This window comes from Coloeus monedula (genome assembly GCF_965178545.1).
Source record: "Coloeus monedula genome assembly, chromosome: 3".
Lineage (NCBI taxonomy): Eukaryota > Metazoa > Chordata > Aves > Passeriformes > Corvidae > Coloeus > Coloeus monedula.
The window spans coordinates 41,063,935-41,089,194 of record NC_138783.1 but is presented as its reverse complement, the minus strand read 5'-3'; the positions used below and the strand labels follow the sequence as shown (position 1 = coordinate 41,089,194).

The following is a 25,260-nucleotide window of genomic DNA, read 5'->3' as shown; positions in this document are numbered from 1 at the left end:
AAGGAATCCAATGGCATCCTGGCCTGGATCAGCAGTGGTGTGGCCAGCAGGAGCAGGGCAGTGACCGTCCCCCTGTACTCGGCACTGCTGAGGCCACACCTCCAATCCTGTGTTCAGTTCTGGGCCCCTCACTGCCAGAAAGACATTGAGGGGCTGGAGCGTGTCCAGAGAAGGGCACCGGAGCTGGGGAAGGGTCTGGAGCACAAGTCCTGTGAGGAGCAGCTGAGGGAGCTGGGGGTGTTTAGCCTGGAGAAAAGGAGGCTCAGGGGGAACCTCCTCTCTCTGTAACTGCCCGAAAGGAGGGTGTAGCCAGGTGGGGGTTGGCCTTTTCTCTTAGTTAATAAGTGACAGGAGGAGAGAACGGTGGCCTCAAGCTCTTCCAGAGGAAATTCAGATTGGACATCAGGAGGAATTTCTTCATTGAAAGGGTCATTAAGCATTGGAAGGGGCTGCCCAGGGAAGTGGTGGAGTCACCATCACTGGAAGTTTAAGAAATGACTGGACTTATTTCTATGATTTTGTTGACAAAGTGGGGATCAGTCAAAGCTTGGACTCATTGATCTTGGAGGTGTTTTCCAACCTAAATGATTCTGATTCTATGAACACTGATCAGAACACCTGATTTCTTCCTTCCCTACAGAAATCTTGTGTATTATGACTTTTCAACCCTGCAGAAATGTTCAGAGAGCCATTACTTGATTTTTTTACTGAGTACAAGGTTTTATAGTTGTATGTGCTTCTATCCATTTATACTTTTTTAAAGATCAAAGCATTTTTGATCTAAGCTTTACAAATAGGTCTAAATAAACATCTCGTTGTGCTTCTCAGTATATTGAACAAGACAAAAGAATTCTGGATCTTCTTACGTTGCATTTACAGACTAGAAATAAGAGGTTTCAGCAGATGGATTTTTCTTGTTTTCTGACATTTAGGATGTACCTGATTACATTTTAAAGGTATGAAACCTGTGGTATTAATTAGAAAGCTTGCCAGCCATCTTCTACAGGTTTTTGCTTCAAGCTGTCACTAGAAGTTCTTCATACACTAAATAATGCAGGCTGTGCCTGAAGCTAAGCCTCTCCTGTTCTGTACAGTTGAAGTATTTTTGACTCATGCCCTTCAGCATTACCTTCTGCTGGCACTTGAGTGAAGCAAACAAACCAACCCATCAAGTCATCTGCTTCCTTTGAGCTCTGCTGCTGGGATTCAGCTCTGTACAGGTATCATATTTATAGTATTTAAATAATGTTTTGGAGATTTAAGTGCCTGGCCATGGCAGCCCACCTGTTCTTGGAGAGACCTCCAGCCCTGGGAGCTGTTCTCTTTGTCTATGAGCTGCTCGGCAGTTGTGATCTCTGTGGTCCAAGAAACACAAAAGATCAAATACTTGGCTCATGTTTTCAAAGATCTCAGCTGGATCTACATTTTGGACCAGCCTTTACAGACGGGGGGATGTGGGTTCCTTAACACCTAGTCCATGACAGAGGGAAATGTGGTCTGAGAAGCTTTCAGATGATTCCATGGCCCTTTGGAATGGCCTGGTTATATGTGTGTGTAATAAACACAGATAATAATTTCTGATCTGCAGCTGTTCCTGCAGCTGCACTGTGGTTATGCTTTCTCGTGCTATATCTGCAACAGAGAAAGTGAGACCTAAATTTGTGTTTTCTGACAGATGCCTTGTTAGTACCTAGCTGTGTTTTTTTTTTTCCTTTTCAAGTAGAGTAATAGGTCTGTCTCCATTACCTTTACTGGGAAGGTGAGCTGCTTTCCTGTGTTCCTGCCTACACCCAAATACTCAGTTACAGTGATGTATCAGTAGCATGAACAGCAGGGATCCTGCAGGGATCCTTCCTTCCTGTCCTCTCCCACCTGCCCAGATTTATGGTTGGGTCATCTGCAGAGCAGGAGAGGATGGGGCTGCACTCCACCCGTGCAGTGCAACTCCAAGCACACATTTCTTGCCTTACATGCTGTTTGTGGCAGGCTGACCTTTCTTTCCTTCCGAGAAGTCAGCCTGCAGCCATAGAGCTAATATCCAAAGCCCTCCCAACTTTCCATGGCTCAGAAGCCTGTGAGCATACTGCCAGGCTGGACTGTCAGCATTGCTGGATTTATTGGTTTGTACTGCTTTGTGTCATGGTGACCTGACTTGAACAGAGATTTGCTTTTAGTTTAGTTCTCTTTTTCCCTCGGAAGATGAAAAGGAAAAAAACTCTAATATTTTAGGTATTTTTTGTTTTAAAATTTATGAGGGTTTTTTTTCAATGAACACAATTTATTAGATTGACATTATTTGTATGCAGAATGGTACTGTAGCTTCTTAGATGCTTGGACAGAAACATGCAGTAAAAGGTGACTGCATGGATATTAATAACTAAGTTAAAATTTATCTGTTTACTTAAAGAGAAAATAACCCTCAGAAAATAGTCTTTAAGTGCTGTTGGAACTAATGCAGCCGTTGCGTAACTTCAAATACATGAGCAGTGCTGCTCCCCTGATGTATTTTACCACTCACCTATAGAAATTTTTTTTCCCTGGGATGAGCCCACAGTGCTCTGTATGAGGCATTTAAAGCATATATAGAAGACATCAAATAGTGATGAGCATTCATTTAATTCTAATATATCCTTCAAAACTAGCAGCATTTCAATTTCTTGCTGGTGTGGGGTGGGCTCATTATAAAATACTATCACGAGCCTTTTAGTCATAGATCATGTTTTTCTGACCATGAAAACTAAGTTACCTTCTCACCTCTATAGGTACAATAGCTCCACCAATTTAGAATTCAGGCATTTCAGTGAGGAAGTTCTCACAGTGTCATTTAAGTAGTCTCACTCTATTGCATTTTCCCACACTCCATTTAAATACCTACCCAGCCAGTTCATAACTAAAATCTCCTTTTGCTGTGTGGAGGAAAAAAAAAAAGAAATAAATCATTGTCAGGAATTCAGAACACTGCATCAGTGAGCTTCAAACAAGTGGCTAGATTGGATGAAAAGCAGGTAGTGAGCACAATAAGCACCTTTGGCATTGCACCAGAAATAACTGGGCAGAGCAGTACAGAGACCTTTGCGTTATACAGGTGGGATTTGTATGAACATCACCATAAGCTGCTCATTCCATGGATGTACAGTTCTCACAGAGGCCTATTTTTCATGTATGAAAAATAGGGAATAGATGGGGATAGAGCAATGCTCTTACACTTCATCCCTCTATTACACCTGTTGGGTGATGTCCAGTCTGAGACTCTAATCTGAGATATCTCCAGTTGAGAACAATGTTCTCATCACAGTGCTGCTCAAAGAAACTGATTTATTCTGGCAGGCCTGTCTTGGCTCTATGGACCATGAATAAGGGAAGCACCAAACCAACATATGCATGGCAGTATGAATCCACAAAGGTGTGGATGTGGTCTTACTGAGATTATTTGAAAAAGAAATACCCAGCCACCTGCAATTAATATGTTCCCAACCATTTCCCCAGATCCCAGTAACATTCCTAAGAGTAAAACATGGATTTTGATGGCCCATTTAAACATATTCTGTTGTAGACAAAGGACAACACACTTGACAAAAATTATCCACTGTTACGTAGAAAAAGCTGTGACATGCTGCTGTCAGGACAGGCCCTGCCTGCCTGTGAGGCATTACACACAACAGATGAGAAATCATCTTTTCAGACTGTCATCACCACACAACAAGCACTGGTCAGCTGAGGATGACATGGCTTTTCACTTAAAAATTTAGAAGTTTGGTACCTAAAGCTCAGCTTACAGTATAGTCACACTGCACTGGCCAGTTCACTTCTTACAATAATTTTACACAATCACACCCCCAATTGCTGTTACAAGCAGTTCCTAATGATGGCTACAGCCAGCCTAGGTTTTACTGGGAGACAGAAACTGCTTCCCTTTCTCATGCTTCAAAATACAGATCATGTGTCTATTTGGCTGCCCACAGCCAAAAGGTTGCACAAATCCGACATTAAAAAAAAAGAAAACTCAAAAACTCCAAACATCTGGAATTTTGAAAATATTACTTCATGAAGTTTTCCACTTAAAGCTTTCCTTAAAGCCTTCCCTGAAGACAGACATTAATTTTAAGAAAAGCTACATGATAGAGAAAAGCGTGACCCAAAGCTGGGCACATCTGCAATGCATGATCTGTTGAAGTCTCTGAATTTCATGCAGCCTCTAAATCCCAGTTCATATATTTGTCATTTATTCTTCCTTCCTTCCTATGCCTTCAACACACCTTTTCCCAATGGGTTACTTGGATGTGTAATACATTAACACTTTGTAGAGTCTTTGTATCCCTCAACAGAAAAATTCTGTAGAAAGACAAATAATGCTTAACTTTGAGACATCTTTGGACTGATGCTTATATTTCTCTGTATTTAACATTCAGGATAATGATAGATATAATTTATGCTTTGCTGCTATTGTTTTTATTTTTGGAAAAAAAGAAGAGACTTGTATAAGATTTCTGTATTTTCCTTTGAGAAAAGGAGCCTTCATCTATATATTTGTAGATCTGAAATAATAGCTTCAAGTATTTTTGTAAAGGTGTTGTCTAGCTACGCGGTGTCATGTCCAATAAACTGGGGATGTGCTTGCTTTGTAGTAGTATGAGAAGTGTTTAACTCTTCAGCAGATGTACAAACATCCACTAGATTGAGTGGAAGGTAAAGCTGCAGAATGACACTGCTGCCACTGGACGTGGGGCTGCAGCTGCCAGCGCCAGGCTGGTGGAGCCACTTGTGCTGCAGTCCCACAGTGCAGCTGATTTGATTGGAGGGTGATACTTTGGTAGCTTCAGGTTAGAGAAAACAGACACTGATTGTTTACCAAATTTTAACTCATAAGGCTGGGATGGGGTGGAGGAAAAATTGTTTTCCATTTTGTTTGCAATTCAAACCCTTTACAAGACTCAAAGGACAGGATACAATAAAATCTTGTTTATTTATTTATTCTCACGTGAAAGGTAGTAACTAATCAAAACTGCAACTGTCAAACTTCCATCCTATAAAAGCATCAAAGTAAGTTACAATGCATTCCTGATCTCCTGGCATACAAAGGGAAAGTTAAATAAAAAGCCTTCCCTGCAGGGCAGAAGGTCCGTGCACAGCAGCACTAGCAAGAGGTGCTGATGTGGGAGCAGAGGCCATGGCACTGTGGGAGCAGAGGTGCTGGCACGGTGCTGCTGGCCCAGATCAGCAAGAATACACCTGAGCAGAGACACAATTAGCACAGCCACTCATACACTGGGTAACCATTTATTTATAAGCATTTAAAAGCCAGGGTTTCAGGGTAAATTGTCCCCAGACTTCACAGAGATGGTGCCATGTGGACTGCCATGTCCGCAGCAAGAACTGGAGCTTTCTGCTGCCAAAATTGGTCAGTGCCACATCTGCCCTCTGAGGTGCAACATGCAGGATGCATTCATCCACCATCCATCCACCCTGGGATCTCCAGTCATGGGAGAGAAGGAGCTTTTCTTGTTGCAGGTCATTGACCTGGACTGGTGCAGCCTTTCCTTGGCTGCACCAACAGGGCACATCACCCCTGGCTTTTGAGGAACCGACCTCAGTGCTCAGGGGATCCTTCCCTTATCCTTATTGTGTCCCACTTCCCACCCCACTGCCTTCTGACATGGTGTGCAACAGCCAAGGAGTGGGACCTGCAGCCTGGTGAGGGGCACAGGCAGAAAGGCTGGGAAAGGCCATGTGTCCTCCACCAACAGCAGAGACCATCCCTTCCCTTTCCTGTTCTAAGAGGCATTGGCAAAAAACTGGACTGCTAGTTCAGATGTCACCCCTTTCTAAGGATGTGCTGTGGTATTACTGTGTCCTCAGAGAAGCGTTAGTCATGCCAACAGTGCCAATACTTATGGACATCATTTGCACATAATACAGAACATCATGAAAGGGATGTTGCAGTTCCATTTCTGAATGTCCTTGTTCTTATGAATTGATATCTTGGATGTTACCAGTGCTCCATGTGCACATCACAGACAGTTTGACAGGGCTGGGATTTAGCACACAGATGATTAATTTTCCAAATTAATTCAGTTTTAAGCATTCCATGCAGTATAAAACAACCGGGGAAAGCATTTAGTCAGTTCAAAATTACATTAATTTAAGTGGAAGTTCTATTAGCAGTTAACACACAGAAGAAAATAATCTTAAAGTCCTTGAGACACTTGAACTACAAGGTGTCAAAGAATGTGGTCCTACTCAAATATGCATTCAGTTGAGCACATCTGCATTGGCACCTTTATTTAGGCCCCAATTATTTATTTACACAATGATGTTCCTCAGGATTGAGTGGAATAGCTTTGTATATGTCTGTCTGCTCTGTCCAAATTCAGCCTCAATGCACACCTCTTTTGCTCAAGAATAGTTTTGGGTTTTGTTCTTTTTAACAGACCTAGTAATAGAAAGGCATAAAGAATAAAATAAGGTTACTCATTATTTGACATAGGATGTCTAAACCCTTTGAGATAGAAGTTCTTGCCTTAACCTTTAGCAAATAACAGTCCCCCTAAATGAGATGATTTTCTTTATTGTGAAATCTCAGATTCCATAATGATGCAGATGCTCTCGAGCCTGACTCATCTCTGCACAGCACAGGTGAGCTTCCTCTTAAACATACTAATGAGCTAAGCAATAATCACTGGCTTCTCACAGGGAAGGCAGCGCTGCTATTTTGTGATTATCTAAATGAAAGAAAGAAGTGGTGTCAGAGATCCTGCTGTGCAGAAATTCAGGTGAAACCATAATTTGCTTTCCTGTGTGTCAGTAATGAAGGCACTGCAGCACTGGAGAAGGGACCAAACTGAGCCAAGGCTCAGGTGATGCTATGAGGAGGCCCAGTGTCCTAAATCACTCCCTGGGCTTGGTATTACCACTGTTTCACTCAGGCGTTCCTGCAGGGAAGGCTGACCCACGCGTGTGCCAGGGAAAGTGAAAAGTGAAGAGCTGTGTTTGTTCCTTCTGCCTTCAGGAGAGGAGCTGTTTGTGAGAAATTCATACAAATAACACCATGATAAACACTGTCTTGATTTTCCCTCTGGATATAAACTATCCAGCAAAGCTAATTAGCTAAAAAGCCACAATATTCACCTGAGTTTCTCATGCTGATGTGCTTACAGACATTTATTGTGATCATGCTTACATTTGGTTCCCCAGTCCATTAAGGAAATATTTCAAGGCATCATTTAAAAAAAGATGAGGAAAAATTATTAAGGGAAGGGTTTGGCAGGGACAGAACCTAAACCTCTTCATAAAACTTGGTTCTGTGTTGCTCTGAGGGTACAAATAACTGTGCTGGCTTGTTTTGCATTGTCTGAACTTCAGGGGGATGGGGAGGGCAGGGAGAAGGGCCCATCTGGAAACAAAACAGTGTTACCAATCACAGCTGGAAGCTGGTGACACACTCCTATGGCATTCACTGCAGGTTTCTCAGGGAAGGTCTGGGGAGCAGGACATGGTGCAGAATGGCCATTTTTCCTATCCAAGGCAGGCAATTTGTCCTAATTACAGAAAAGAACAGCACTTCACAGGACCAGACAAAAGCATCCCTCGACCAAGAGCAAAAGCAGGAAAGAACAAACTTAAAATGACCATTTATGATGAGGTGTTATGTAAGGATGTATTTGCATCACAGCTGCCCAGCACAATTTGTTTGCATCTAAACATCTCTGAGGTCTCTGCTACCTACCTGCTTCCTTTAGATGTCCCTAGAGGGTGCACCAGGGCCCCCCAGTGTGGTTTTTGTCCTTTTTTCTTGTGGATTTTCCCTGCTGATAGGCATCCTGCATGTGTTGTGGCAATTCAGGACTCACAGTTGCCACTGCTTTCACAGTCTCTGTTTCGAGCACTTTGTGCTCAGCCTCCCAGCTCAGGTGCACTGAAACCCTGACTCTTGCTATCTTCTTGTGAGGCCCTTGCAAACAGCACCTGTTCTATTCTAGGAACCAGTTGTATCCCGTATGCCATTTAATTTATTTGGAGGAACACTCCACGGATTGGTCAAGCTCAGGTTTCCTATCTTCCTTCTGCCTGGGTTTAGGAATTGTCCTCTGAAAGGCTTCTCCTGGGGCTTCCCAGTGTGCAGCAGCCTCACCTGCTTGTGCACTACGCCGGTATTTCCCCAGGGATACCATGAGTGGTCGGTCACGTCTGGAACACGGAGATCCCACCTGAACTTGGCTGGAGCCCATCGCTCCTGCTCTGAGCTCTGCTGTGCTGCGACATGCTGGACACCTTCCATACCCCACCCTGCCCCAAGCCCATCCTCTCAGCCTCCCCACCTGCTGCTGGGGATGAATCTCATGGCTGCTGTAGCCAAAGCATGGCATTGGAACCCTTGTTTGCACCACCAAATGCAGATGGTGCTGCATGTTTCCCTTTGAATGTGGCTTTTTTTTGTAGGAATACAACATCAATGACCATCAGCAAAACTAAATTGCTGATGTTTTTCATTCAGATGGGACTCTAATACTTTCTAAGGGCACCCAAGAGCCATTAACAGTAATTTTAAATGAAATACACCTGCGCTGGGTCTAACTAATCAGTTCCCCAATTATACTGGCAGAAAGATGTATTCCAATTACCGAAGTACTTTCAAGTGAATTAAGACTCCTTTCTGTACCGGCTGTGGAGGTCACTCAATGTTCCCATGAATCCCTGCATGTTTACATTAAAAAAGCACACCATGATCTTTGGCAAAGGCACTTACTCTAAGTTAGTTCAGCTTTTGAGCTTGTTGCCATAAATACAATAGAAAAGCAGCCAACCATTGCAAAAGAAGCCAAGAATATCTCTCAATACTTTGTTTCCATATCAGTGATTAATCCAAATGACACGGGAAAAGTTTTACAAATGTGAAATGAAATTTTAAAAGATGAAAGTGCAGATACCTTGTTGACCATGTTTAATAAACAGTGTTTGTGTTAAAAAGGTCGGTTTTGAAGGAATGGATCATGCCCAAATAATGAGAACATGTTCCAAACCAGGACCTGAACTGACTCTGCCACCTGCTCAGTTTACACCTATGCTGTTTCCTTGGATCACTGAAGTTTCTCCTCTTTAGGCAGGAGGCTGTGGCCAGCCTGGCTCATCTTAGCACACTTTCTATACCAAAGCAATTCCACACATCGCTTTCTCCATAGTTGATATTGAAGCCTCACCAATAATAAAGCTATAAATATTCATTTTTCCAAACACATAAGAATCATGTAAAGCACCCTGTAAGGTGTTTTAATGCAACCAAGTGATGAAATGTGTCTTCACCCTTTCTGGTAAGAAGCACAGATGCCTCACCCCTTCAGAGTTTCAAATTTGGTGTTAATGTGGTAATTCAACACAATTGTGTTGATTCAACAGCAATTGAAGTCTTTTTACATTTAAACGCTCACTAAAATGTCAAAATATAGCATGCCAGACAGAACATGGATTTCCCAGAAATAAAAGAAAAAAACCTTAGTTATTCCCCAATGCCAAACAAAATGGGACATTGGGAAAATGAGTGATGGTAACTACTTTAGAGCTTAGTCTAGACCCCAAACCAGTGTGCATTCACTCCTGAAGATCAGGTGATCTAAAGCCAAGAAGCCTTCATCCCTGTGGAAAAGAGCAGAAAACTCTAACAGAAAACACAACCATTTTATTTCAGATTTTTACATAAAATCATTAGTGAACTGTCATTTTTGATGAATTATCAAAATGCAGATTTTCTGCATTTCCCCTTGTGTCTACTCACCATGCAGAGCTGGGCATCTGTGGCAGCTCCTACCATTCCTGCTTTCATGGCCCCCAGCAGGAGTGGAGGGGAATCCATCTGGAAGTGCTGGTCCCAGAGGGAGATGTGGCAGTGCCAGCTCCAGCTCATCAGGCACAAAGAGCAGCAAGGCAGGGCAGGTGTCTCAGGGCATCTGCCTTGGAACTTCCCTTCTTCCCAAAAGCCCCCATGGTGCCTGGGAGTGTTGCAGGGAATGATGGTGACAGCTTCCATTGCAATTGTTCCACACCACAATTTAGGGGCAGTTCTCTACACCTTAAGTCAGGGCACTAAGCTTCAGCTCAGCTCTAACCCCCTGCTGCAGCCCCTCTCCCTCTCAGGCTTTTCCAGCAGAACTAATACAGAAGGGGCTTTGCCAGCTCAGCAGCATCCCTTGGTCCCAAGGGGAACCTTGCCTTCTCCCTGGCCCCATCCTGCCCAGGACACCAGGATTTCAGCAAGGTGCAAGACAGTTTGGTGACTACAGGCTGCAGGTGATGTTTTGATTCCTGAAAGCAGAGTCCACACCTCTCAAATCCTCAAGCAGGGAGAGCTGTGAAATACAGGCTTCACCTCAGAGTTGTTAGAAAGCATCGGAAGGGAAAGACTCCTTCTCCATCAGGTCCGTGCTGCTTGGCTTCTCAACAGTCTCATTTTCACTTACATCAGTACTTATGGTACTGATGTTTTGTTTCTGTCTGTCCCTGATGTGCCCCCGGGCAGAGCTGTGGGCACAGTGCCCGCACAGACGGAGGCTGGCAGGGCAGCTACCCAGCCCAGGGCTGGCAGCCTGAGCGTGCCCAGGGCAGGAGCTGGCAGCCAGCAGCCACGGATGCGGGAGCAGTGACCATCCTCCCTGGCCTCCTGCCCTTCTCTGCACTGTCCAAGCCCAAGCACAGCGAACAGAAGAACCAGCTGGCTAATTTAATCTTGTTTAAAAAACACAGGTTTTTAGTCTATATCATAACAAAGCCTAATTGTTTCAGGGATATTAAAGTCTCACAAGTTTCTGGTGAGGTCTGTCAGGGAAAAGGCAAGGCAGGCCACCCCACAGCTCCCTTTGCCTCAAGCACATCTGTAACTCCAGCCCAAGGGCCGCAAAAACTGAGGGAAAAAGTCTTGGAGAGATGCTGGGGAGGCCATGCAAGGGAACTTGCAGAGGCCACTGCACTAATGTTGCTTCCCACCTGGCATTGCTGTTGGAATGGAGCCATGGAAGGCCCTCCCATGAGCCCATCCACCTGCTGATCTCCAGAGGCAAAGACCTCATCAGCCAGATTCTGCCACACCAGTGTTCTGCTTCTTGCTACCTAACATCCAAAGCTGTCATTTCTTTTCCTCAAAAGCCACATCTTTGGAGACTTCCACATGACCAGGACAGTGGATGACAGACTGTGGTCTGGTATTCATATGCCCATCTACGTAAAGCATCCTCACGGGTGAAGTGTTACTCTAAAATGCAGGTATGGATAGAAGTAGAACCAAAGACTTATTACTTGGAAAAAAGAAAAGGCTGAACCAGAGCCCAAATTTAAAGCCAATAAAACTGTTTGTGTATAAAGGATTTTTATTTTGAAAAACATTTTTTCAGATTTTTGAAATACAGTGTAAAATACAACATAGAATTATGTCTGCAAAGTCAGCTTATGCATGTCATACTAGTTATTTACACGTAGATATATACAGAGTGCAGATAATTATTGAAACGACACTACAAAATAAACAGAGAGTTCAATAAGATAATTTAGTAGGACTTTATTAAATATAGATATTGATTATATATATTTTCCTATTAAAATACCATATAGTATCTAAAGTAACCCCTATAAACTCTAATAACTCCAAAATTGCCATAAATATGATTGAAAATTGAAACTATCCATGTGCCCTGTTCAGCTGCTCTGCCCTTTGCTCCAACAGAAACTCTTGCAGAGATAATGGTGCTATCTTTAGTGCCAGAGCTTTGATGACAATTCCCAATAAAACACTTGCAGAAAGCTCAGATGCAAACCAGCTTTCAGCTGAGGCACCCAAGGGTTGAAGCACTGTGCTCTACACTTAAAACAACAATGGCTTATTAAACACTGCCACACACAGGACAATTAAAGAACCGATATGATCCTCAGGGACTGAATTAGTGGCTGTTTGGATACCAAGCACCTTACTAAAACAAAACAAAGCAAACTCCCAAAGCCCATACAAAATCCTGAACAAAAAAAGAAGAGACCTCCCACTGGCTACAGGTACAGATGACTGACCATGTGACTTCAGCAGGAGCAGGAGCTGGACGGGCTGCAGCACCAGCAGCAGCTTCAAGGCTCTGTGACCAGCCACAGAGAGACTAAGGTTGCCTATGGCTTTGATCTCTGGCCACTGGGCAATTCATCCAGGCTGTCTGCTGAAGGAAAGGACAATGCCAAGCTGAATCAGGGATTATCCCATTAGCAGAATATTCCATCTACTTTCTGGGAGCTTCTGGTCAGCAAACCCTCACTATAAATTGCCAGAGGTCTGTCTTTGACTTCACTAGAGCTTTGAGTTTCCATCAGTGGAGAAGATCCACCCCAATCTGGAGGATGTGCTCCCTAACTGGGATTTCTCTTCTTGCTGCTCAATCCAAAATTGCACAACCTTCTGCCTTAGGAATGAAGTATCAAGAACAATGTGCTTTTTAGTTTCATTACTTATTCTGATGCAATCTTATTAAGTAGAAAATAGGCAAGGGGAGAAAAGTTAACAACAACAAAAAAATCCAATCACTGCCGTACAGTGCTTTTTTTTGTTGTTGTAATTACCATTCTGAACTGCAGAATTTTACAACTTTTCCTCTCCTAACATGTCTTTCCTAAAGGCACATTACAATTCAATGCAGTTACAGGCAAAGAATAGAGATTAGCACCAGAAAATATATAAAAGGAAAATAAGTTACTATCATAGAATAGCGCTGGTCAGCAAATCTGTGCATCTTTTTTTCCAGAAATAATTGTACAATGAACATTATAGATTAGTTAGGGACATAAGTGATAGCTATGGTTTAATTTAACAGTTTTGTTACATATAACTCTAAATGCCAAAATATGGCAAGGACATTTTAATACTGAACTCATAGGAATTACACACAAAAAATTTAATCTTTATCATCATTAATAAAAAGTGTGAATATAGAATATTAATATACTTTACATATTTATCATACAATATATCAGTCCTTCACACTATTAATTTGATTCATGTTGTGCTGCAACATGTATCAAAAGGTTTAACAAAGAAAAAACATGGCTAATTATATGTTGTGGGTACAGACATTATTTCCACAAGACAAACAACAACCACAATGTATCATCTACCTTGAGTTCTACAGTGTGATTTGGAACAAACCTGCTGCATCCTTTTAGGAAGGATAATAAAAATAAATTTAAAATGTTGTTTAACCTTTGCTTGCAGAGTGAATCTGACTTCCATAAAGAATAGTAAATCAATACTATGAGCTAATTTAATTCAGATTGCCTAATTTTCTGGCAAGGCATTATCAAAATATTCTATCTCCATTTAAATGTTGTACAGATTTCTGATTCTTTGCTATTATCAGAAAGGATTTTTGGTCAGGCCTGAGAGTACCATCATTAGAGAAGCTTTGATGCTGCCCTCTCCTTCACTTCAGTATTTGTACCCCTACTTACTCAACTTTCTGGTTCACTGTACAGCTTCTTGTAGATATAAACTCCCTCTTGAAAGGCAGGGAAGAGCTGGGACACCTGATGCACCCCACAACCCAGCAGTGAGATCACACAGAAAGGGCTACTAGGTGCTGCAGAGGAGAGTACAAAAAAACCATAGAAGATTTCCAAAAATGAAAACCCCTACTTCGGGAGAGTGAGTGGTCAACTGTAAGTAAGAATGGGCATAACCTTTTTCAGAAGGAAATGCCATTTTAAAGCTAAACCATTTAAAATTTATTTATAGCTAGTTCAGAAGAAGGGCCTGACAAAGCTGCAGAGCATTACAGAGGAAAATACAGATTTGCTTTGTGAGCAGCACATGAATGGAATCCAGTTTCCTACAAAGTCTTCTTCAATCCAAATTTCAGTCTAATATGAGATGAATGTGTAGAACAGATGAAACACCTCCACAGGGATTCCTCCAGGTCTTTCTACAATCTTTCCCTCAACACTTACAGGCTCGACTTGCTTAATCTGTAACTGAACTTTGCAGTTTTACAAAATTTTTAATGAACTTGGCATCTTTGACTTCTCTAGCTTGCACTCAGATCAGCTGCTTTCAAAACACAGTACTGAAGAATTGTGAGACATATACAGCGGATGTGAAATTAACTAACCTTAGGGGTTTTTTACCCACTTATTTTTAAATCTGGCTAGAACAAAGCAAGTAAAAGAAAATGTTTTCTACATTTTTTATTTCACAATTCCTCAAGAATTTCACAACAATTAAATTGCCCTTAAGAGGTATGAGGAGCATCAAAGGATGTTCAATACAGGTTTGCTACTGACCCCCTGTAACAGACAGAAGCTGGGATTTTTTCCCCTGATCACTGCATTTTTCTGCCTGTGTGAGATGTGCTGGGCCACCAGTCTCTGCTCAAAGCTCTGCTTCCCTTTCTGCTCCTTTGTGCCGGCAGCAGCACTTCCCCTGGGAAGGTCACCAGAGGTAAACCTTCCGACAGCCTACAGTTTTTCGATTGTGAAATACAGCAAAAACACAACCAAAACCATGTTGGTCTTCTCAGGGCAATGGCAATCTCAGGCATAGCTTAGACTAAGGAAACCTGGCTTGCTTTAAAATGAAGAAAGATTCAACTGGCTGAGCAAAGACCTTCACTTCCTTTCACATCTGCTCTGGGCAAATAAGATGAGCACACACGTGTCTGCCTTCACTGCCAGTGCCATCTGGAACAACCCTTCATCATTGCACTGGGAACAGTCTAGATTTAAGATGAAGTGAAACATGTTTTGGGACTTAATGAAACTGTTCAGGGTGGAGAAAGAGCCCACGTCACTCAGACACTAATGCACGGGGTCTGTCCTCAACTGCCTGCAGTCAGTCTTGTTCAGACTCCCCCTATGAAAAGCTAGACCATTTTTGGAGGGATGTTCTTTGAGCCTCTTTCTCTAATCATCACTCAAGACTTGAATGAGTGAGGAGAAGGATCCTGCAGGATTCTACCACCAGCCTGAATTCTAGCAATTGCTCTGAATTCATGCACTAGATAGAAGTAAAGAATGTTCTGATGTGCTTCTTTCTGTTGGCAATGAATCTTACTTTTCAATTTAAACAAGAGAAAGGCTATGGAAAGAAAAAAGCAGCAGTTAAAAATTTACTGATGTTTTTAGTCCTAACAGCAGTTCTTCCTTAAACTTTCTCGAAGTAGTGTGCAACTCAGAAATCAACAGAAGATTTGTATGTTGATTTCTGCTACTGGAGGAAGAACTGAGCCTTGACAGATCTATGAAACTAAGCCTAGACAGTTCTATGAAACAGTGAATTCTTCTGGAAGAACTGATGTTGAAGAAATACCAATATGGAGGTTAAATGTCTCGGTTTTCCGTCAGGAATGGCAAGTAGCCAAGCAAGCAGTGCATGTTTTCCCTCAAGGTGTACAAGAAAACTGCTCAGATTGAGAAAGCTACTTAAGGTTTCTGGGGTTTTCTTTGACTTGGTTTTATTTTTGTTTTTTTTTCTTTTCAGTCCTACTAGGAGCAATCAATAGGTCTTTACAACACCTGTGAAAAGTAAGGATTTTTTACTCTGTGGAAGGAGAGAATCTTTGTCAAATATTTTAGCAGAAGTCAGGAGAAATAACACTAAGTAATTTTATTGCTACATGGAGCTTTTAGCATTCATAGCTTATAAAATTGGCTAGTTCACAGGTCATTTGTCTTATCTGCAATGGAAAAAGAATGAGTTACAATTTATCTCAGGTTTCAAAACATACTGCTGTTTGTTCACTGCTCACTTCACATGACTACGCATCAGTCCAGATTCAACATCTCCTTGTTTTCTACAGATGTTGTTCTGGGACATAGAGAGAGTATCTTCCAGATAATGGTTATCATTGAAATAAAAATTGTTAAAATTATCTATGCTGATACAGAAAGAAGGAAAGAAATCTAATAAGTACTTGAATGAAACATTCATTAAACATACCACATTTTGAATGAGCACTCACTGCTCAGGCAGTGTATAAACTGATATTATCAGTTGTATAAATCCTATACCATATTGTAACTCAGTGACTAACAGAAGTTCCAACTTCTGATTTATGGAAAAGTCATTTCTTATTTGAAACAATTAGGATTAATTTTAGAATCAAGTTTTCTAAGGGAGAATTCAGATCACAATAGAAGCAGTACTTACATTATGAAAAAGTCCACGATTTTCCATATTAAAAACCACAGATTACAAGAAATGTCATAGAGTGCATTGTCTCCAAATTTCACACTTCTGCGAGCAACATCTTTGGACCTGAAAGTCTGCAGCTAAATAGCAACTTTTTTTTTATTTTATTGCTCTAGTGTTCCTTACCCATAAAAGAAGAACAGAACAACCTTTTGCAAACAATGGAAGTTATTTAAACAGAGTACCGTCCTCAGCACAGAAACTGTTAACTGTTTCATCACATTCTGTTCTGCTGGCAGGGAGCTCTGTAACCTGCAGCTGCAGCATCTGAAGCAAACCTACCACTCAGCTAACGGGCTGATCCCATATCTGTGTCAGATAAAAATCACAGTGCGTATTATTTGTTACCATGGATACCATGAAGATATTGCTGTCCACTAAAGATTACTAGAGGAAGACAACATAATTCTCAGGAACTAGTCCTGTTTTGCCTTCATAAGTTGCCTTTAACCAGCCCGGTTCCACTGATGGATACACTGCAAAAAAACATATACACAACTTTTAACACTGTTAAAAAATCCCACGCATGCTACACATATTGATTTAGATGGTATTTATTCAAAAGCAATTGAAAAAACAGGGCAAAACCTGAGAGCTAAAAATGAAATTACGCCCCCATTTTTGTGGATACGGTTCAGTTTTTTATATGTTCTTTTTTAATATATAAGTCAACGTAAAACACATCTTACCATTGGAAAATATTGCCCCCTGTGGGAAAGACAGCTCATGACTATGCTCAGCCTTACAGGAATACATGGCTTTTGCTTGTCTGAAAGAAAAAAAAACAGGCTTGCAATAAATGAGATAACAAGGAAAAAGGTATAAAGAAATTATATTAAAACCTGGGAAGAATAAGAAGTAGTTGTAAAAATGCAATATGATAATGAATGGTTACACAGCAGTTCAGAGGAGTAGAATTACAGCAGATAATAACTTCAAGCTTACTGGAGTTAACAAGCATGTTATTGCAGAAAAGAGACTGACATCCTACTTAGATACTTAAACAGGAATGTAATTTGGAACTTTTAAAATGAAGTTGTCATTCAAGTAAGTACTGAACTGAGCATACTGTTTGAAGTCAGTCATGGATTGCCTGGAGACAAATTCAAAAGTGATGATCAAGTCATTAAAGGTCTAAAAACTTGACATGTGAGAAACTATTGTTAATAGGTCTACAAAGGAAAATAATACTTAGAAGGTAAACATGAGACAAAAAGGACTAATGATTGTGTCCCAGAGAAGAAAGACAGAAGAAGTCACCTCTTGGCTTCTGGCACTATGATTCTGCAAAGTACAAAATGAGGGTTTGCACATGAAGATGGAAGTTAGGAGTTCTCTTTAGATTCCTATACTTCACCTAATACCTTGACTTTAACTTACACACTCAGAACAATTTTACATGAGCCACCAATTTTTCTGAATTTCTTTAAACCCACACTATACTAAGTGAAGACGAACTTGTTGATTATTTCACCTTTGTGTGATGTGATGGGGAAGTGCCAAATGAGGTTTCCTTCTAGCCAGGATTTATCTCAATGACCCCATATGTTATCTGTGGCAAAGTTTAAAATTTTCTGCACACTTTTTGAGAGCGTGTATATGCAAGTGGCATGTAATCTATCATGTCTTTCTCCCAAAACAGTGAGGTAACAGAGTTGTATGTTAGATTAATTAACAGTGCCACATCATAAGCATTATCATCATTCATTTGAACCTTTAAAGGTATGAGAGTGGTTGGACATATTCTGAAGTTTTTATGTGAGAGCTTTTCAGAGATGATTTCTCCCTCTGAATAAAAAGCTTTTCTTCTATTGGTTCTCTGATTTATGACTGGACTAAATGGCATGTTTTGCCTTCATCTTAAGCAAGCTAATGACTCCTCAAGGGTTACATTCTCAGGATGAGGTTTTCAGAGGAGATCAGGAATTTTGAGTTGCACCCATGATATCCAAGGGCAGCTTATTTTCAGGACACTGGAAATATTTCTGATTTTTAATACTGTCATCCTGGTTACATCCCATCAGCTAACTAAAACAAGATGAGCACTGGATCCCTGTTTGTTCAGTTTTCTTAAATGTTAGCTTGCTCCCTGGCTGGTGTAGACTGCCCTGAGTAGAGTTTTTTCCAAAACAACTCCTTGGTGCCTCCTGTTGTGAAGAGTTTGCCATCCACACTTGCCAAGACAGGTGTGAAGATTCATTATTCTATATAATCTGTACAAATGCACACATAATAATCTACATAATGTATATACAGAGGGTTATTGGATGACTTTACTGAAGGTCACACATAAACTAAAATGATTTAATCCCATTTTTCCTCAAAGTCAACAAAGAGCAATGCAGATGTTCTAATTATACTGACCAAAATCAGTAACACTATGACAAAACAGCCTGTTGGGATGGGTTGGCCCAGCCATGACCCCTTGTTATGCAAACCCAATACACCTGTGTGGCATAATCATGGATTTTACACATATAAAACAGTAGAGTAACTGTTAAAGATTGCAATGGACACAAGGCAGTAGGTAGTTAATCTACTAAAGCACAGGGATTATTTCAAATCTGAATAATATGACTATCAGTCCAGGTGTCCATGTTAATAATGGGACACTTGAGTAATCACACTGGGACAAAAGACATTTAAGGCAATATTAAATGTGAGGCAGAATTTCTTAGGTCATTCTTGAAACATGACATGTTGTTTTTGTTGCCCTTAGAAAAAGTTAAGAAATTAATGCTATTTTCTCCTATATTCTCTGATGTCTATTGAATGATTCTGTTTACAAGCTCTAGTTTTACCTTATCCAAGTATGTTTACCTTAAAAGTAAACAAAGACAAGAAACATGGACTCTGTCTTAGAATTATAGAATCACAGAATTGCTAAGGTTGGAAGAGACCTCTAAAATCTCCTATGGAAAAAGAGAAAGGCTCTCAGTATTTGACATTTACAGATAGAGAAACACAAGATTTCATTTCATCAAAAGCTGATGAATTACAGGATTCTTCACACTACCCTGCTCCTGTGGGAGAGCAACTACACCCCAAAGTTATCTACAAACCATCTGTGATGGTACAAAGAGGAACAGATTTAAGTATATTTACTCATAGTAATTTTGGAGCAATTTTCAAGCACCTGGTTATTGCCTCCACACTTGATTTGATTATTTAGGTTCTCATATTTGTTTTTACTCACTTCAACCCTATCCATCTGGAAGCACTGATCATGAAATGGGCTTGCAGGTTCTTGGGCATTTTGTCTGTGATTACAAAAATGGACATTCTTACTGATGGTGTTAATGCTGTCCTCCCTAGAAACAAGGCTGTTAAAAAGCAAGTGATAACATCATCTATCACAACTCTTTTAAGATGATGCTAATAACCTGATAAGAGTGTGATTCGTGTTGTTTAGGGCAGAGGAAAATAAAACCAACAACTTCAGAAAATGATACCCACATTTCCTAGAAGTTCCTTCTTTTCATAACCTTACTGGATAGATTCCAGATGAGAAAAATGCATTTTCCATTTCCTTACTTCCTATTATGGTTGTTTTGAGCCCACAGCGATAAATATATTAGCAGTCAAAGGATCAGTACTCATCAGATCATAAATTCTTTTGCTTGACTATGCACAGTCAACAATATCTGAGGCTCTAGTAATAATAGTAATAATAACTATTTTGAAAGATATAAACAAGCTTTAAAACCATGCTCCTGCACTAATGACTTTTCAGTCTAGCAAGACAAAGCCAAAACAGGAACGAATGAGGGAAAACATATGAATCTCTCTCAGATGAATCACCAGTTAATATTATCTTACAGGAAGAAGAAAGGTTTATAGAGCCCTGGAGATTGCAGACTCAAGACCAAGTCTGAGTAAAGTACACTGACCTTGTCTGGGCAAGGCATTCCAGGTGTTTTAGGAATTGCAAAATACAGCATGAAAATGAAACCAGAAGAATAACTGGAAAAGAATATTTAATCATATGGTTGGGAAGGGAGCATGGGTCTAGAGGGCTTGAAAACATCAGTCTACTCCTATTGAAGTCCCAGCCTGGCATCTAGAGATCCTGCTGAAAGGTAGAGCCTCTTGCTGTCACCTACTCCTTCCCATTTTTCTAATGAAAATTTTTCTAATGCAGTTTCTCACTTCAGGAGACTCGACTTTCTGTGTTCCTCTAAATCAATGTCAAGAAAATGTAGGGTCAGGGATTATGTGTTGGTGTATTTCCATACAGAAGCTGCAATAAACAGACCTCAGGCCTGACTTATGTCATACATGAAACCCCTAATTGGTTTGGTCTTTGCATGTTAAGTGTTTTAATTAGTTAATTTTGGGTTAAACAATTTTAATTGAGTGCTAATGTTCACCCATCAGTCCAGGTACAAATATCAAGTTCTGTTTTTCACTTGTTCAAAGCAGTTTTTCTGCACCAGTTCCAGTTAAAATCCCCAGTTAAAAGTATCCCAGTTAAAAATCCCTTTTTCAACTTTAAACCACTTGTACACTGTAAGAGTTGTTTTTCTCATGTTCTCTGTATACTTTTACAAATGTTTTGGGATGTGTTGGATGTATTTTAATATTTATTTTAAGGGTTTCTACTTTGCTCCTTAAGTCTCAGAACCAGCTCCAAACCCCAGTTTCTAACAGCCAACAGCTAATTTTAGACCTTTAGCCGTTGGTCTGTAGGCAAGCTCCGTGGCAACCTGAATCTTAATGAGGGCATGTTACCACCCTTACTCCAGCTGCTGCTACCCCCCTGACAACGACGAGCCATTGGTAGACAGAGATGATCTGTCAAAAGGGAAGCACCAATCACTTGGGACCAAAGGGGTGTGCCATGGGCGGGCTGTGGGCGGACTGGGGCGGAGCAAAGGTACTATAAAATAGTGAGTCAGCCTCAGAGCAGGTGCAGAACAGTGCAGATTTAGCTGTAGTGGACGCCAGTGCTGGGCACTTAAGCCTTACTCTTGTTTAGGAGCTTTTAATAATTTTTTCTTTGACTTTTGGACTAGCTAAAAGTCAGCCCAGCACTGCAAGTTATTCCACCAGAGGTCCAGTGCTGTTTAAGCCGAAAGATCTCATATCCCTGCGCTCCTGCGGCATACCTCTTGAGCCACTAGGATCCCAAATTTTTATATTTTTCCGATTTTTGTAATTTTTCAATTTTTCCGTTCTTAATAAATTATTTTAATTTTTTCTAAGAGTTGTCTCGTTCCTCACAACTTAGACTTACCTAACTGCAGTATTGTGAAAATAGAAAGAAAACTCCTTCACCTGTTCCAAGTGCATACTAGATTAGCAACAGAGACTGGTCTCAGTGTACACACTAGCTTAATACAGTGAGGGAGACTGATGAATAATAAACTTCAAGTCAAGAAATAGGAAGACAAAAGTCAAAGTAACTCTGTAATTGGAAAAAGAGAGCACAGGCTGGCCAGGGCATAACATTTTGGTCTTCCCAGTCCAATCCTAACACCTGTACTATAGTCTCTTGTTGTCTTTCTAACTAGAAAAACCCTTTAGTGTTACAGGAGCACGTACTCATGTATACAAGGAGAGAAAACAGGTCACATAATGCGTTAAAAAAGAGGAGACACACTCATAGACCTGCTGCATCACACAAAGTCAGCAGGGCTGCAAAGACTGCATGGAAGAAGGAACTAAGTAGGACCAGAGCACTGTGACAGTGAAGTATCAAGTGCAGAATTACTGCTGGAATACAGAAAACAATGTGAGACTGCAAAGCCATAACAGGTACTTTTGATCTGCCTACTGTACCAAAGACCACAACAGACAACAGGTGCTTCAAGCAGGGATGAAGTTACTTACATTCTACAATGCATAGGTAAGCAGTAGCTTAGAATTTATCTTAGCAGGGTAAATTACCCCTGCAGAGTCCAACACTGTCTTGACTTGAGTATTTCTGGTATCAAACCAGGCAGCTTAAAAATAGTTTCTCTTACACGCAGTCCTGCATATGTTCATTGGTTATCAGAGTTATGAACACAGGAGACCTTTATACTGCAAGATCAAGATGTAATTAGCATGATTTCTACATATTTCAGAGCCAAAAAAAAAAAAAAAAAAAAAGACTATTCTAAGGTTTTAAATCAGCTTTCATGTTCATAACGTGCAGCTAAATAAAAGCTGGCTCTGAATTGCAAAATCGTACTCTGACTTAAGCAGCACTGTAAGAATAGCTGAGCTACTTCTGATTTCTTCCTCATTCTGCCTGCTAACCTCTCATTTTCCATTCTCCTCGCTCCTGTTGCTCTTTCTGCTTTCTTATGAAGGCTGAAGTAGAGGAGCTATTCAGCCTTTCAGTGTTTTCGGCTTTGTTATCTGCTCTCCACATCCACTATCAAATTGCTACCTTTTCCTTTGTCAGATTTTTGCTTCTTACATACTTTTTATATACAGATACAGGTAGCACAGGCTCTGAAGGAACAACAGAGGTGAGTTTGAAAGAAGAAAGTAATACAAAATAAGAAAAAGAACAGTGTTGGAGATGAAATGATGCAGGACTGGTGAAGCAGTCGCTACCTTTAATGTATAGCACTGGCTTAAGAACATTCCAGACCCTTCATTTATACTTTTCTTTCTTAAATTATTGCCCTGATCTTTTCACATCCCTTTCTGCCCTGCCACCCTTCTTTTTGTTCATCTTACAGTTCATGTACTACACAAAACAAGAACAGCCTTGATTCCTGAAAGCTGCTTCTCTCAAAAAATCAGTGGGCCCTTGCAGGAGAGCTTTTTCATTCCCTCCCCTGCTAGATCTGCCAGAAAGGACAGCCACATTACGTGGCCACACATTTCAACATGTTGGCATCTTCCTTTACATCTGTGCTACCTTAGGTTACTACTTTTGGATTCATGGATTGACGTCTTTTTTTCATTGCTCAACACTTCTGGTAAGCTGTGGGTGTATCAGTGAGTAAAGTGGTGGACAAAAAATGTGTTCTGTCTCAAAGAATGTGAAAAGTTGGGACAGTGAAAAGAGAGATGTTTTCCCACACCCACTTTTTTATCTGCTTCGTCTATTACTTGTAAGGGGAGTAGTAATGTACAGAAGATACTGCTCCCTAGATAAACACTTACTAGAACATTCTAAATTAATTTAATATAAAAATGAATGAAATCCATGAAATAAATACAAATAATTGTGAAGAAAATGTCAATACTTCCTGCTGCACACTATCAAGAAGAAAGATCAACAGTTTCTCCAAGGCATGGAAGGTGTGATGGTAAAGACAGAAATCCTGATCAAGTTAATCTTGAACTTTCTAAAGTAGATGTTATTCCAGACCTGCCTATATGAGCAAATTACCATAAACCAGCAATTTTGCTACTGTGCTAAAGGCATTCCATACAAACAGCTCTATGGAGAAAGTACAGCACCCTCATTCTAATTTAAATACTGTTAATTTTCTCTTGTATCTGTGTCCTTAAGCAGACAGCTGACCTGAGCATCTCTCACTATTCCCCTAGGTGAGAGAATACACTGGCTGTTATTCTCTATGAAATTTAGCTTTCCTTTAAAGAAAGAAGGAGCTTAATAAACCAAAAAAAATTTCACATGCCACATGATGCTGTCCAAAAGACACAGAACAAAGCTCCAACACTCCTATTTCAATCTCTGAAGCCAGCAAAGCAGAAAGGATTTTACAGAGTGTTAAGCAGTATGTAGCACTTACCGTCCTGAAGAAACTTGTTTAAGTGAACCAGCACTTTCGAACAACTGTGCTCTTGCAGCCACTCTGAAAATAAATGCACCACCTTGCTTTATACTACACACACTAGTTTCACTTTTAAACATCTAAAGACATGGATACATTTAAATTTTTTTAAAAATTACTCACTTACATGCCTATTCAACATACTTTTTAAGGGCATAACCTAATTGGGGCCACTGACTTCCACATGCTCCAGTGCCATGCTGAGTCACCAATGGAAACCTCAGCATCTTGTGTTCAAAACTATATTCATGGATGGCCAATAGATATATTGGAAATGCTATCACTGGAAGTCTGTCACTATCATGCTGGAACTCTGAGCTGTGCAGAATTCTCTGTTTAAGTAAGACACAGGAGTCTGTGAAATTACTACTGTGATTCCTCCCAGATTACAAAGTGGAGAGGCTGAATGATATTCTGGAGTATTTGAAGAACTTCTTGATGCTCTGCAGATCTGGAAATCACTTGTTCATGGGGACAGAGATTATTCTGAGTCAAAGTCAGATCAGGAAAGATCTTCTGACTTTTAGGTCTTCTGACAGCACTGAGAAACATTATTAACCTAAATCTCAATAGACTAAATCACAACCTCTATTACTTAGAATGATCTTCCTCTCAGCATTAAAGAAATAAAACCCAAACCAAACCAAACCAAGCCAAACCCCAACCCTTAGAAATCAACTATTTATCATGCAACAACTGAAGACATTTCAGAGCAGAAGGTTGATTTTGGTTTTTTTTCCTTCCTCCAATTTTGGACTTACAGAAATAAAATCTGATGATCTTTCTGATATAACAGCATGTACAGCAAATAGCATTTCTGCTCCTTGAAACATTAGATTCCAGAAGAACCAGAGAAAATACTACTAATCATTTTTCTAGGAAACATTTCTACCTTATCTCTAGTCTAATAAAGTCAGTGGTAGTCTTTCAACTTACTTACAGACTTCATGCCATCTCATATGTCTACAGTTTTAACAAAACTAGACAAATAATTAACAAATACAGAAATATTAAAATCAAGCACTCACGCATGCTTTTTCAATTACTTATGTACTTCTCTGGAATCACTTTACAACAGACAATACTGTAACAACACAAATCTCCAAAGGGCCCTAATGACTTACACAGATCCTGGTCTTTGATAGCCATTACTTGATGCAGTATCTAATCTTAACCTCCTGCACATTTTGGGAGGCAAATCAGGGTTTGGTGGAGCCTTTAGTGTATCTTTGGTATCTGTTGAAGATAAGCTCTGTATAGATCCACTGCAGCTTTTGTTACCTAAAGAGAACACCAAATTATAGAGAACATTAAAGCTGA

The 25,260-nt window shown here is 40.4% G+C and overlaps 1 protein-coding gene across 1 annotated transcript in view; it reads right to left on the bottom strand.

Annotated features, from left to right (window-relative positions):
• Window positions 1-16,585: 16,585 nt before the first annotated feature.
• ARHGAP42 (Rho GTPase activating protein 42) overlaps window positions 16,586-25,260 on the bottom strand; it is a gene marked incomplete at both ends in the record, with an annotated part of 144,051 nt that continues 135,376 nt past the window's right edge. The window contains 4 exons of the mRNA XM_082278463.1: window positions 16,586-16,674; window positions 16,888-16,967; window positions 23,899-23,961; window positions 25,065-25,221. Of these exons, the coding sequence (XP_082134589.1) occupies window positions 16,586-16,674; window positions 16,888-16,967; window positions 23,899-23,961; window positions 25,065-25,221 (389 nt within the window). The remainder of the gene's footprint in view (window positions 16,675-16,887; window positions 16,968-23,898; window positions 23,962-25,064; window positions 25,222-25,260) is intronic.